Source organism: Festucalex cinctus, chromosome 1 (assembly GCF_051991245.1).
Source record: "Festucalex cinctus isolate MCC-2025b chromosome 1, RoL_Fcin_1.0, whole genome shotgun sequence".
NCBI classification, from domain to species: domain Eukaryota; kingdom Metazoa; phylum Chordata; class Actinopteri; order Syngnathiformes; family Syngnathidae; genus Festucalex; species Festucalex cinctus.
Window position 1 is genome coordinate 35,716,016 of NC_135411.1, and position 13,446 is coordinate 35,729,461.

The 13,446-nt window shown below is 39.7% G+C and overlaps 2 protein-coding genes across 4 annotated transcripts; both read left to right on the top strand.

Annotated features, from left to right (window-relative positions):
• Positions 1-109: 109 nt before the first annotated feature.
• On the top strand, positions 110-4,450 carry drc3 (dynein regulatory complex subunit 3). 3 transcript variants are annotated; one of them, XM_077532646.1, is made up of 13 exons: positions 110-255; positions 544-738; positions 807-923; positions 1,564-1,730; positions 1,820-1,975; positions 2,051-2,170; positions 2,255-2,366; positions 2,464-2,639; positions 2,862-2,972; positions 3,109-3,179; positions 3,641-3,764; positions 3,851-3,982; positions 4,058-4,450. In XM_077532646.1, the coding sequence occupies exons 2-13, from the start codon at positions 555-557 to the stop codon at positions 4,151-4,153; spliced, it is 1,566 nt and encodes a 521-aa protein (XP_077388772.1). In that variant the 5' UTR covers positions 110-255; positions 544-554; the 3' UTR covers positions 4,154-4,450. The 3 variants fall into 3 exon arrangements, with proteins under 3 accessions (XP_077388772.1, XP_077388765.1, XP_077388780.1); XM_077532639.1 differs by having other exon boundaries at positions 2,844-2,972; positions 4,058-4,445; XM_077532654.1 differs by lacking the exon at positions 1,564-1,730 and having other exon boundaries at positions 1,866-1,975; positions 2,844-2,972; positions 4,058-4,449.
• A 917-nt stretch (positions 4,451-5,367) lies between these two features.
• On the top strand, positions 5,368-9,457 carry gid4 (GID complex subunit 4 homolog). Its single transcript, XM_077532680.1, has 6 exons — positions 5,368-5,758; positions 6,217-6,276; positions 6,810-6,917; positions 7,005-7,106; positions 7,209-7,339; positions 8,153-9,457. Exons 1-6 carry the CDS (start codon positions 5,534-5,536, stop codon positions 8,214-8,216), a joined length of 690 nt encoding a protein of 229 aa, XP_077388806.1. The 5' UTR covers positions 5,368-5,533; the 3' UTR covers positions 8,217-9,457.
• The last annotated feature ends 3,989 nt before the right edge of the window (positions 9,458-13,446 follow it).

The window sequence follows — 13,446 nt, forward strand, 5'->3', positions numbered from 1 at the left end:
AATTCCACTCGTGAAACGCATTTCTGAACTCTGAAGTTAAAATACTGTAGTATACGCTACTGAACAGATGTTATTCTCGAGTGTACCTGAACGCAGCACGTTGTTGCTATGTAACAGCCTGCAAACATTGAAAAGAGGAAGTGTGATGTGATTTATTATGACATATACGCACTTCGCCTTCCCTGCTGTGGATCATGTCTTGTATATCCTGTGCTAACATTGGTAACTCATATAATTGATGCATTGAGACGAACCGTAAGTATTTGCAACGCTAATTGTGCTAAATAATATGTGCATGTATCACCGTCGTTTACTCTCACGACGTTGATGTACCTTTTGTGAATTAAAAAAAACAAAAAAAAACAAATACATCGCTACACGCAGTATACGACACATATGTATGGTAGTATAAGCTTTTTTCAATTGCCAAGTACATTTAAGCAAAAATAAATCAATAAATAGTTGCAGTTTTATATCCATGCATTATCATTTAAGCTGGACGAATTTGGGATACAGATGAACACTTTTATTTATTTTTAACAGGCTGTAACATCATGTCTGCCACCAAGGAAACACCCAACATAAGCGGTTATCATGATAAAACCGCCATTTACATAGATGAGGAGATTCTGCAGGAGGCCGTATTAGAGCAAAGTCTCAAAGATGAAGCCGAACGCATTGTCAAGCAAGAGGGAATCGGCTTTAATCAGGCACACAGATTGAGTCTGGAATACAGAAGTGAGTAGGGGGGGGGCAGGGTTCCTAATATTGAAAGTGATGCGTGGAATTATGTTTTTCCTCCCAAGATATCAAGAAGATTGACCACTTGTGGAAGTTCTCTTCGTTAACAAAGTTAAATCTGAACAACAACTTCATCAAGAAGATCGAAGGATTGGACCATCTTGTTAACCTTACATGGCTCAGTAAGAAATTGTGCTTTTTTTTTATATTCCTTAAGACAAAAGTCTTCAACATGCATCTCTTTGGGAGATGCGAAGAAGTCTTATTACCTGGAGAAAACCCACCGTAGCGTAAATCACTTGTTATTTAGTGTCAAATTAACAGATTGATGGCACAATGTCACCATTTGACTTCCGGTCAACGCTTGGCTGTATTAATTTGGCTAGATATGATATGAGAGAAATAGTTGTTATGTTTTGGATTCTCAGTGATATGCCTGATGGCGTACTAAGCGAGTTTGTTCACACAGAAAACATAAGCTCTTGTAAGATCTCAATCACAAACTGACAGACTCAACTCTTCATGGTGGAGGTTTAAGGAAGGGGATGGAATGGGCAGTTGAGCTACTTTCACCGTGAAACTGTGAATGACCATTGTTGATTTGCTAATAGCACTTAGTGTCAGGAGTTGACATCAAACTGGCCCGTTGGTTGGTCATTCGGCTGGGTGGATGAGTGACGTCTTCCAAGGCAACCAGAGCAGTCTAGTTGTGATTGATTCAATGCCTTGAAGAAGAGCAGACCGTCCATCACACCACATACATGTGTGAGCACAGGGACAATAAGCAGACTTGAAATAATAATGTCAGTGTTTGCTTCTTAGATCTGTCATTTAACAACATCAAGAAAATTGAAGGTCTGAATGGTCTTCTGAAGCTGGAAGTGCTGAATTTATCCAACAACAGAATTTCTCTCATCGAAAACATGGACAGCCTTATGGAACTAACCATTTTATGCATTGCAAACAACAAACTCCAGCAACTGAACAATGTAACTAAATAGCCACATTGTAAAAGCAAAAGCAAGCACATTTTCTGGAATGCTTTCCTAACCCAAAGTCACTGTACTGCACTTTAAAGGTGGTCTATCTACGAAAGTTCAAGAAACTCTTCACCCTCAATATAGATGGAAATCCTATCCCTGAGGAGAACGATGAGGAAAAGTACACCCTTTTTCTCGCAGCCTACTTCCAACAACTGAAGTACCTGAACAACATATTTCTCAATGAGGATATAGTAAGAAACGTGTGCAGTATTTTGACACAAATTTCTATATGATTGAAACATTTTGCGATGTGCATGTATGTACAGAGGAACAGGGCCTCCGCAAAGTACAACCTTGACATTGAGGAAATGAACCAGGGAGAGTTACAGGCGCAACAAGCCGCTGAAGAAAAGCGAAAACAGGAAGCTATACTACAAATGCATGAGGTGAGTTCAATTAAAAAAACAAAAAAAACATTTGCTTTTCAATCAAAACTTCTGCTCATGGCTTTATCCTTATTTCTATTTCAGGATGCTTTTGTGGAGCAGTTGAATGGGGATTATCTGTACACCAACATAATCCAAAATGATGCGGAGTTGAAGAAACTACACTGCCTGCCGGGAGTGGATGAGTTGCTGGAGGCATATCCTTTGCTGTACTGGATTCAATTCTGCATAGATGTCAAGCTGTAACCATGGATGACAAATATTTGTTTGACTACCTTGACCCTCCATATTTACATTCGAGCACCAACTAGTGGACCTGTGCAACCAGCTATTTGAAGTCGGATTAACTGAGTTTAAGCGAAGAGATGCCGAGGTGGACTCTTTCTTCAGTCGACTCAATGTAGACGTGACGGACAACCAAAGTAGAGCATCCAAAGTGTTGGCTGATTTTCAGATGGAACATAAGCAGGTGTGGACCAAAAATATTGAAACATTTGGTACGCCCACATAATCCAATTAAATCAAGGAACCTAATTGAAGTAGTAATATTAAAGGCTTGTTTATTTTAAGCAAGCTTGTTTATGTCAATGTACGATATCTTCTTGTATACATCATCCTGTTTTTGGATTTTGCAAATACTTTAGTTTAGCACAGTAATGTATGGCTTTGCTAGAGAACAGTGGATTTGCAGGAGGCACCAGAAGATGAAAAGAAGAGCAAAATGGACATCTGCCTCAAAGAAATCGATGTTTTGTGTTACAACCTGATGGCAATTGAGTTTCAACTATACAGCTACCTGGAGGTATGTGGGCCTAACTACCAACAGTGACTATATTATGAGGTACTGTACAGGTGAAATTTGATTTGAAGTCGTGATGACCAGTAATGCTCTACCATAAACCTGATTCTTTGCCCAAGTGAAATGATTCTCCTTCTAGGAAACAATCAAAAAGTTTGACAACAACATCTCAGAGATGACCGGCAGCTTCAGCGAAACGGCTCAAGGCATATATCCTTACACGTCCATACATTTCCTGTTAAGGCTTATGGGATTTACATTTCATCTCAATAATGTTGTTGCGGGGAAATATTACAGTTGACGACAAATGGTTTAATCATTCCCAAAACTTCCTATTGTAAGCCACTGTAACATTATAATTATTTGTATTTTTATTCAATTATATTTACATTAAACATTGTACTTAAATATAGGAAAAGGAAACTGTACTGAATTAAAACAAAAAGGTTTCAACCAGATTTTGGCAAAACTGCAGGCTTCATTCTCATAGATTTGATTGTATTGCATGTTTTAATGTAAATTGTATTTGCATTGAATTCAGTAAAAGTTTCATGCACCACCGGAAAGAGCCTGCATACCAAAGTAGCACTGAATGACTTCTTTAGACACTGAGTTGACTGACGTCTCCCTAGATATGCTTGTGTACGTTAACCACCTTGACTCAATCACACATTTGTCCACTGTCGAGAGCTGGAGGACAGCCATCATCAGAAAATAACACAAATCGCTGTCACCACACTGGAGGTGGTGGCTAAGGGAGAAGCCGAAGATGATTTGCCAGATGATGTTAGAATGGTAGGTAGTACGAAATTAGAATACAAGAAACTTGTTACATTTCCATTCACCTTATTAACATTTGACACCTGTGGTTCTCAATATAGCTGTTCTTGGACAAAAACACGGTAATGGACACTCTGGCTGCCAGTCATGATAACCATCTACAGACTATTAATGACAGAGAAACTCAGTTGGTTACACGCGCTGAGGCCTGGAAAGTGGCCCTCATTAAAGGGGTAAGAAACTGAAATGACATAAGATTGTTTCTCACATGTGCATGTTGGTCATGTCATGCTTATGTTATGTTTCAGATTGAAGACTCAGAACTGAAGAGGAACCGAATGCGCATCGCAGATATCCACCGATATGCGGACTATTTGAGGGTGCAGCTGAAAGAGCTAACGTAGTACAACCACAGTGGCCCTGAAGGGAATTCTTGGGCAGAAGCATTTTGAATAGATATGTGAGGACAACTGCAACACATTTTATTTGCCCAAATATGTATTTGTTTCTCCTTGCAATTTTGTCTAATTATAATTCTCAGTCTTGAAAAGATGCAAAAGTCTTTGTCTTATCATGTGTACAGTATGTCCAGTTGTCCACCCAGTATTATTATCATCCCCATGAAACATCAATCAATCAATTTTCTTAGTGATGCTTCTGAATTAGTATTTAGTCAAGGTACTCATTTTAGATAAGAAAATCATCATGGCATACATTTACTTTCACCTTTTTCGTTGCTAATCAGCACTATACTATACATTATTTGTACTAAATAAATAATCATTTTCTGATAATTCAGTAATAATTGTTTAATCGTATATACTCAAAATTATTTACCGGTACTTTATTTGCATTATTATAAATTAGTGAACTGCATGTGTTTCATTAATTCTAAAGTTATATACGTAGTATTATTATCCATCCATCCCTCCATCCATCCATTTTCTTAACCGCTTATTCCTCACAAGGGTCACGGGGGCTGCTGGCGCCTATCTCAGCTGGCTCTGGGCAGTAGGCAGGGGACACCCTGGACTGGTTGCCAGCCAATCGCAGGGCACACAGAGACAAACAACCATCCACACTCACACGCACACCCAGGGACAATTCGGAGCACCCAATTAACCTGCCATGCATGTCTTTGGAATGTGGGAGGAGACCGGAGTACCCGGAGAAGACCCACGCGGGCACGGGGAGAACATGCAAACTCCACCCAGGAAGGTCCGAGCCTGGACTCGAACCGGAGACACTATTATTATCATTATTATTATTATTATTATTATTATTATTATTATTATTATTATTATTATTATTATTATTGGCGCTTTTCACACATATTTCTGCCTCAGAATAATTTTGAACTCTTTTCTTTGCAAACAGTGTTCACGTTTGTCTTTCTTCAACGTTTATGAAGAGCATAGTTAAAACTGTTACAGTCAACAAAGATATTTAGTCCAAAGTTTAAATTGTGAGGAGGGGAGCGAACGTAAAAAAACACACGCGCAAAAAAACGTATTTCAGGTTGAAGTCGTCAGTCCTGTTTTGAAGTGTATATCGTCATATTACTACATGTCCCAGGAAGCCGTTCGGTATTAAAGTGCCCAATAAAAGGCACGCCCAGCCCTCAGCAATCAACCAATCAGGTTTAGGGAAACGGAACCCTCCACGCAGTCCCACGGAGGTCGCCAGTCAGAAGAAATTGTACAAACTTTTGGGTCTCGGGGACTTGGTACAGCAGGCAAGCCTTCTTCTCCCCTGTTGGGTGGCGGTCTCCTACTTCAAAGTTCATGACGGTAGCCGACGGTGAGTCGTTACCGCTCGTCATGCCCGTCCCAGCCGAGTGCTGCCTTACCTCCGACGCGGCCTGTCCATCCCCGGGCTCGCTTATACCGCCTGCCCCCATCAATGGGCAGCAGCCCGGCGTGGCCACGTCGCTCCTGTACAGCGGCTCCCAGTTTCGGGGCTATCAGAAGAGCAAAGGGAACGCCTACGATGTGGATGTTGTTTTGCAGGTCAATGCAATATTTACTTTTATTTTATTTTTTTCTCTTTCTCTCCTGAACATGACATTATTTTTAGCTTCAGTTGCTATGTGGGTAGCTTACTTGGAACGACGTTGGCTTGGTTGACATTCAATACTAACACACTGACCTGGTTTGCTGACAACTTATTGAAAGGTCGATTATATAAGAGGAATTAAATGTTCCGTTTATTTTGTTGCAGCTTTGTGTTTAACTATAACTCTGTAAAATAGGTGCAACAATGAACGAGTAATTATTTGAAACCTGTGTTATAATATTTGTTTAATGATGATAATGACAGATTATGTTTGATCAAAATACGACATTTGCAAACATCTGATTGTGGAAAATACGTTTGAGGAGCATAACATGCTTCTCTTGCCTTTGCTTACTAGCATATTTATAGATTATTCAGGTCAGATTTCACTGAAATTGTTTATTTCTTCTAGCATGCGACTCCAGAGGACTCTTATTTGTGTGGATATCTGAAGATCAGCGGGCTGACTGAGGTGAGTGAATGGGAACATTTGGCTGACATCAGGAGTTTTGTTGTTGCCTCTTCGTAGGCCATTTGAAACAAATGAGGGTCACTCCCTATTTTAAGGTTCACACTCACTCCTGACCTGAATGTGGGAGACAAGTGTGTATCCATTTCATTATGTAATACTTTGAGGGTGGGTGGGAAGGGGAGCAAAATGTTAACTCTTTGACTGCCACACGTTATAAAAACAAAACAAAACAAAAAAATCCACAGTGCCAGCCGCTTTTGAGCATTTTAACTCATCTTTCAAGGCAAAAAAATATTGTTTGCCTTTACTACATATACAATGTGGCTACTAAATGAAAGATCGCATTCCATTCAAAGGAATTTTCCTAATAATTATTAAACGTCTTTGGCAGTCAAAGAGTTTTAAAGGGTGAAGTGGCATGTAAACATGTCAGGTTGCAGGTAATTTGACACAATGTGTTACCAACACATGCATGACAGATTTCACACCCACTAGTCCTTTCCTGGACAATTACTTCAATTTTGTGCTACCAGGAGTATCCAACGCTCACGACATTCTTTGCCGGTGAAATTATAAGTCGAAAGAGGCCTTTTTTAACGAGGAAGTGGGATGCTGACGAGGACGTGGACAGGAAGCATTGGGTATGTCCTCCATTCTCCTCTTGCCTCCCATATAGAGTTCATGATTTTAGCGCTGTTTGTCTGACTGACTGAATTGACTTCCTGCAGGGCAAGTTTCAACCTTTTTATAAAGTTGCCAAAAGCTTCAACTCGGATGACTTTGATTACGACGCGCTGGAACGTAGCGATTATGTCTTCATGAGATGGAAAGTCAGTCATGATTTTTATTTATTTATCCTTTACAGCACCTTTATTTTCCTAGATGCAAACTTGTAAGTCTGAGCATGTATTTTATGTTTCACGCATATAAAGGAGCAGTTCCTGGTTCCCGATCACACCATCAAGGACATCAGTGGTGCTTCCTTTGCGGGCTTTTACTACATCTGCTTCCAGAAGTCCACAGCCACTATTGAGGGGTATTATTACCACAGGAGCTCGGAATGGTCAGTCACCACATTATTTTATTTTCAATATTTCTGAAAATAAGCCACAAATAGGATTGATGGACACTATACTTAGAGCAGTATATACTACTGTAAGGCAAGCACAGGTCGCCAAGATGAGTCGAACCTCAGAACAGAAGCAGACATGCTAACCATTAGTACTCCCCCTAAAAACAAGCAAAAATGGGTTGTACAATATTTCATTATTTACCCAAATTTCTCGCGACAAACCCATTCCTATTTCAATTATGTTTTGATTTTTACTGCAGCAAACTAGCCTTATTATTTGGCTTCTTGCTTACAGTCAATTTTCATTTTCTCAAGACAAAACAACTGTACCGTAACTGTGCTGATAAAATTGTTGCATTGAAATTGACCTGATTCACAAAAAAAACCCAACTTAGCCATCTTTATTAGTAAGCTACCTATTGCTTTCTTATCACACCTTGTATGTCCAAACATGGTCAATTTCACATTATTTTCCCAAATGGATACTATTTGTTTGTCCGTTTATATTTCTCTCACATTATAAACCCATTTCAAGTATTGAAAATCGCTTGATAAGAATTGTAGTAAGTTTAGAACATGTGAAGTGGTGTAAAAACGACACCTATTTCCTCACTCTGTGGAAGCTGTGCTACATTATGTTGCCTCAAGATTTTAAATTTGTATATATTCTTTTTAGACAGATACAGTATATTTGATTGAGTCTGTTTCTTTATTTTTTATGTACGGTATATTATCTGAAAAGTAGTGATTTTGCCCGACAGGGACGATGTTTAAAACCGTCCGTCTCTCTTTATTCACTTACAGGTACCAGTCACTCAACCTGAACCATGTCCGAGAGCACGGTATGCCCATTTATGAATTCCGCTGAAATAGATGATGAACAAATGTTTGTCATGGAGGGCTCAGCTCTCACGCCACCCTGGTCTTCAATGGGATGCAAAAACAAATCAATAAGGATGGCGAGACCGCCACTAGCTGCCCAGAATGGAGCCTGGATCCCACTCGGTATCCCCCACACTGCAAGGCGCCCCCTGGCTCCCGTGGAAGACTGAAAGAAAGACGCGAAGGCCAAAGGGCACGATGAACAGGTCTCACAGTGGCCGGAAGACCTGATGACATCCACCTCTCGTTTGCCAATATGGCGAGATTTCATTTTTAATTGTTTTACACAACTTACTTTTACTCACAGAAACACAACTTTGCCCCTATGTTGAAGTAGCCAAGCCATGACAGGTTGATTTTAAGTCAAATCTGATTTCTTTAATAATATACATATACCGTAATAACCCTGATTTGTTTTTTGTTTTTTTTTGTTTTTTTTTATGAAAATCAACCACCATCATGCCCCATTGACAATCAGTCACTTGTTTCCATATTGTGACATGGCAAATAATCTGTTTTTTAATTAAACTATGCAAGCTTTCTTTATCCTCTTAAAAAAATGTCAGCTGTGGAAAATTTAAATATATGATTTATTTAGAGTATCTTTTTGAAACTCAAACATATGTCAATTCCAGTTGCGCCACCATTTTTGCGGCGATTTGTTGGCACATCAATGATGTGTGCAAAGCAGATTTAATCCAATTCATGTATCCGTATTACAAAAGTAGAAGTAACAGTCACTTTGTGAAGAAAGAGGAGAGTGTTGGGGGGACTGATAAATGGTCAATGTTTGGAAAGCTTAAGATTTACGTTGTATTCTATTTGGAAATATTACGAAACAATCAGTAAGGAGTCGCGTTTTTGGAAAAGTGACAAATTTGAAAGTAGTATTCCAAACTTCTCATTGCCTCGCAATAAAACTTGAAATTGTCCAAATTTGGGAGTGGGAAATTAACTGATGATAAAATGCACCTTGGATGACATTTTCATGGAACACACCACATTGAAAAATGATGGACTCCTATGTATAACTTAGTTTGAGGAGAAAGAAGGTTTTTTGTGCCCGTCTCTCATTTGAATCGACTTACATCACTGTAGCCAGTGTCCACTAGATGTCAGCAACGAATGCATGTTTTGAGCATTTCAATGTACAGCGAGTGAAGATGGGAAGACAAACGAGTTAGTTTTTAATTTGTATGTATTTGCACATAAACGTTGTCCCACAAATGCTTGAGGAAATTACATTTTTAAAAGCTTAAATGTAAACACACTGTACTGTACTTAAAAGGGAAATACACCCAAACTGTAATTTGCAAATTACAGTGGACCAAAAAATGCCAATTTGATGATAGTACATCAAGAAAGAACATTATATAAAAAAGAAATCAAAATGACTTACAAAGACCGGCAGCTGACATATAATTAGTACATGAGTCGTTCCAGAGTTGGAGGACATTTTATGTCTCTTCGATTAAATTTTGAAGCTACAGTGTTAGCTGCTCCGGCAAAGTCTGACTCGCTCGGTCTTTTGGCTGCCAAGTCGCAAACACGCAGTTTATTAGTATTTACTTGTCCTGAGACCAAATCTTAAACAAAAAAACTAAGAGAAAAGAATCATTAAAAATAGTTTTTAAAATATCAAATAGGCCTGCAGTAGCCCCTAAAATGCTATTTTTCTCTTTACTCTTTTAGGTTAATCTTCCTGTTGTACTCAAAAATTCGAACACATTTAACCCTATGAATGGTGAATGGGGTCAAATTGACCCCAAGGATATACAGTAAGGAGGGTTAATGCTAACACTAACATATACACCAAAAACACATACATTAACAACTGGTGTGTGAATAGAAACAGTGCAGCAACACGTTAAAGGCATTCAATAGGATAGTATTCAGTCATATTCTTTATCCTCTAAGAGGAGCTGAGACATCTATAACAACTGTTGAGGTCTGGAAATCCACTCCCAAGAGCTGTAATATGAGATATTATGTGGTAAATTTAATTTCATCCATCCATCTTCTTCCGCTTATCCGAGGTTGGGTCGCGGGGGCAGCAGCTTTAGGAGGGAAACCCAGACCTCCCTCTCCCCAGCCACTTCAACCATCTCCACCGGCGATTCCAAGGCGTTCCCAGGCCAGCCGAGAGACATAGTCTCTTCAGCATGTCGTCCCCGGGGCCTCCCGCCGGTGGGACATGCCCGGAACACCTCCCCAGGGAGACGTCCAGGAGGCATCCGAACCAGATGCCCGAGCCACCTCCTCTCAACGCGGAGGAGCAGCGGCTCGACTGAGTCCCTCCCGGATGAGCGAGCTTCTCACCCTATCTCTAAGGGAGAGCCCGGACACCCTGCGTAGGAAACTCATTTCGGCCGCTTGTATCCGGGAATTTGTTCTTTCGGTCACGACCCACAGCTCGTGACCATAGGTGAGGGTCGGAACGTCGATCGACCGGTAAATCGAGAGCTTCGCCTTTTGGCTCAGCTCTTTCTTCACCACGACGGGCCGATACAGAGTCCGCATCACTGCAGACGCTGCACCGATCCGCCTGTCGATCTCCCGCTCCATCCTGCCCTCACTCATGAACAAGACACCAAGATACTTGAACTCCTCCACTTGGGGCAGGATCTCATCCCCGACCCGGAGAGGACACGTCACCCTTTTTTGGAGGTGCTGATCCCCATCCCAACCGCTTCGCACTCGGCTGCGAACCGCTCCAGTGAGAGTTGGAGATCCAGGCTTGATGAAGCCAACAGCACCACATAATCTGCAAAGAGCAAAGATGCAAAGCTGAGGCCACCAAACCGGAACCCCTCGACGCCTCGGCTGCGCCTAGAAATTCTGTCCATGAAAGTTATGAACAGAATCGGTGACAAAGGGCAACCTTGGAGTAGTCCAACCCTCACTGGAAACGAATCTGGCTTACTGCCGGCAATGCGGACCAAACTATAGTAACTATAGACCAATATCATTGTTGCCACAGTTCTCAAAAATTCTAGAAAAAATATTTTTATATAGACTGGATAATTTTATTGAGAAACATAAGATTTTGAGTGAATATCAGTACGGTTTTAGAGAAAAACGGACCACCTCAATGGCAGTCATGGAACTTGTAGAGGAAATAGCTACCAACATAGACAATAAAAAATTTACTGTTGGGATATTTATGGATCTAAAGAAAGCATTTGACACCATAGACCATTCTATATTAATGAATAAATTAGTGAAATATGGTATAAGAGGCTTAGCATATAAATGGATAAAAAGTTATTTGGATGATGGATATCAGTATGTGCAGTTTAAAAATACAAATTCAAAACAATTGAAGATTACTCATGGAGTTCCTCAGGGGTCTGTGCTGGGCCCAAAATTATTTATATTGTATATGAATGATATCTGTTGTGTCTCGACAATACTCAAGAGTGTCTTGTTTGCGGATGATACAACTTTCTACTGTTCTGGAGACAACTTGAAGCAGCTTCTGACTACTGTGGAGTATGAATTAAGTACAATAAAAAATGGGTTTGATATGAATAAATTATCATTAAATTTAAATAAAACCAAGTTCATAGTTTTCGGTACTAGACCAATCACTCATCAAGTTAAAATTATGGTGAATTTAATTGAAATAGAAAGGGTGTATGAAAATAAATTCCTTGGAGTAGTTATTGATGATAAATTATGTTGGAAACCACACATAGAAAATGTTAAAAGGAAAATGTCAAAAATCATAGGGATACTCTATAAAACTAAGGAGGCCCTGAATATGAATTCACTATATACATTATATAATACATTATTATTACCATATTTGACCTATTGTGTGGAAATACATATAAAACAAATACCGACACTGTTTTTAAATTGCAAAAAAGAGCCATAAGGATTATTAATAGATCAAAATATACAGAATCAACACATCCACTATTTATTAAATTAAATACAATGAAATTTTATGACTTGGTTGAGTTTAAAATAGCACAAATAATGTATAAAGTATACAATAATCTACTCTGCCACAGTACTCAAAAGTTGTTTGAAATTAGAAACTGTCCTTATGAGATAAGGGGTACAAGTGTATACAAAAAACCCAAAACAAGAACAAATATTAAGCAAAGGTGTGTCTCCGTTAAAGGAGTTAATTTGTGGAATAACTTGGGAACTGACCTGAAAAGATGTAATTCACTTGTTGAATTTAAAAAAATGTTTAAAAGTAAAGTTCAATATTATTATTTAAATCAGATATGAGTTAAGAAGATTGTAGAAATGATTTATTCATTTACTTATTTTTCTTTGATGTATTGATATGAGTGTAATGAAATTTGTATATATGTGTGTTACTATTGTGTATTTTTTATTTTTCTATTTTTTTTATTTTTTTTATACGAGTAGGATTATATTTTCTTTTATTAAAATGTAATTTATTATAAATAAGTGATAGGATATGAAGAATAAGGGGTAGGACTGGATAAGTTTTCAACTTCTTCCTACTCCCTTGAACATATACATCGATATTTATTGGATGTTTCTTTTATTTTTTACTTTTAACTTTCTTTATTTGTTTATGTGTTTATATAATTATATATGTATATATGCATATGTTCAATAAACAAAAACAAAAACAAAAAAAACGCTGGCACTGATCGTACAGTGACCTAACAGCCCGTATCAGGGGGCCCGGTACCCCGTACTCCCGAAGCACCCCCCCCCCCCACAGGACTCCCCGAGGGACATGGTCGAACGCCTTCTCCAAATCCACAAAACACATGTGTACTGGTTGGGCGAACTCCCACGCACCCTCAAGGATCCTGCTGAGAGTGTAGAGCTGGTCCACTGTTCCACGGCCAGGACGAAAACCACACTGCTCCTCCTGAATCCGAGATTCGACCTCCCGACGGACCCTCCTCTCCAGCACCCCTGAATAGACCTTACCAGGGAGGCTGAGGAGTGTAATCCCTCTATAGTTGGAACTCACCCTCCGGTCCCCCTTCTTAAAAAGGGGGACCACCACCCCAGTCTGCCAATCCAGAGCCACTGTCCCCGATGTCCACGCGATGTTGTAGAAGCGTGTCAACCATTACAGCCCCACAACATTCAGAGTCTTTAGGAACTCCGGGCGGATCTCATCCACCCCCGGGGCCCTGCCACCGAGGAGCTTTCTAACCACCTCAGTGACTTCGACCCCAGAGATAGGAGAGCCCACCTCAGAGTCCCCAGAC

Bases quoted from the DNA above. Each gene is read 5' to 3' on its own strand.
- drc3 (XM_077532639.1), top strand. From the start codon at position 555: ATGTCTGCCACCAAGGAAACACCCAACATAAGCGGTTATCATGATAAA. The intron at 2,640-2,843 runs GTGTGGACCAAA...TGGCTTTGCTAG, and splicing joins TTCAGATGGAACATAAGCAG to AGAACAGTGGATTTGCAGGA. The intron at 3,983-4,057 runs GTAAGAAACTGA...GTTATGTTTCAG, and splicing joins AAGTGGCCCTCATTAAAGGG to ATTGAAGACTCAGAACTGAA.
- gid4 (XM_077532680.1), top strand. From the start codon at position 5,534: ATGACGGTAGCCGACGGTGAGTCGTTACCGCTCGTCATGCCCGTCCCA. The intron at 5,759-6,216 runs GTCAATGCAATA...TATTTCTTCTAG, and splicing joins ATGTGGATGTTGTTTTGCAG to CATGCGACTCCAGAGGACTC. The intron at 7,107-7,208 runs GTCAGTCATGAT...ACGCATATAAAG, and splicing joins ATGTCTTCATGAGATGGAAA to GAGCAGTTCCTGGTTCCCGA.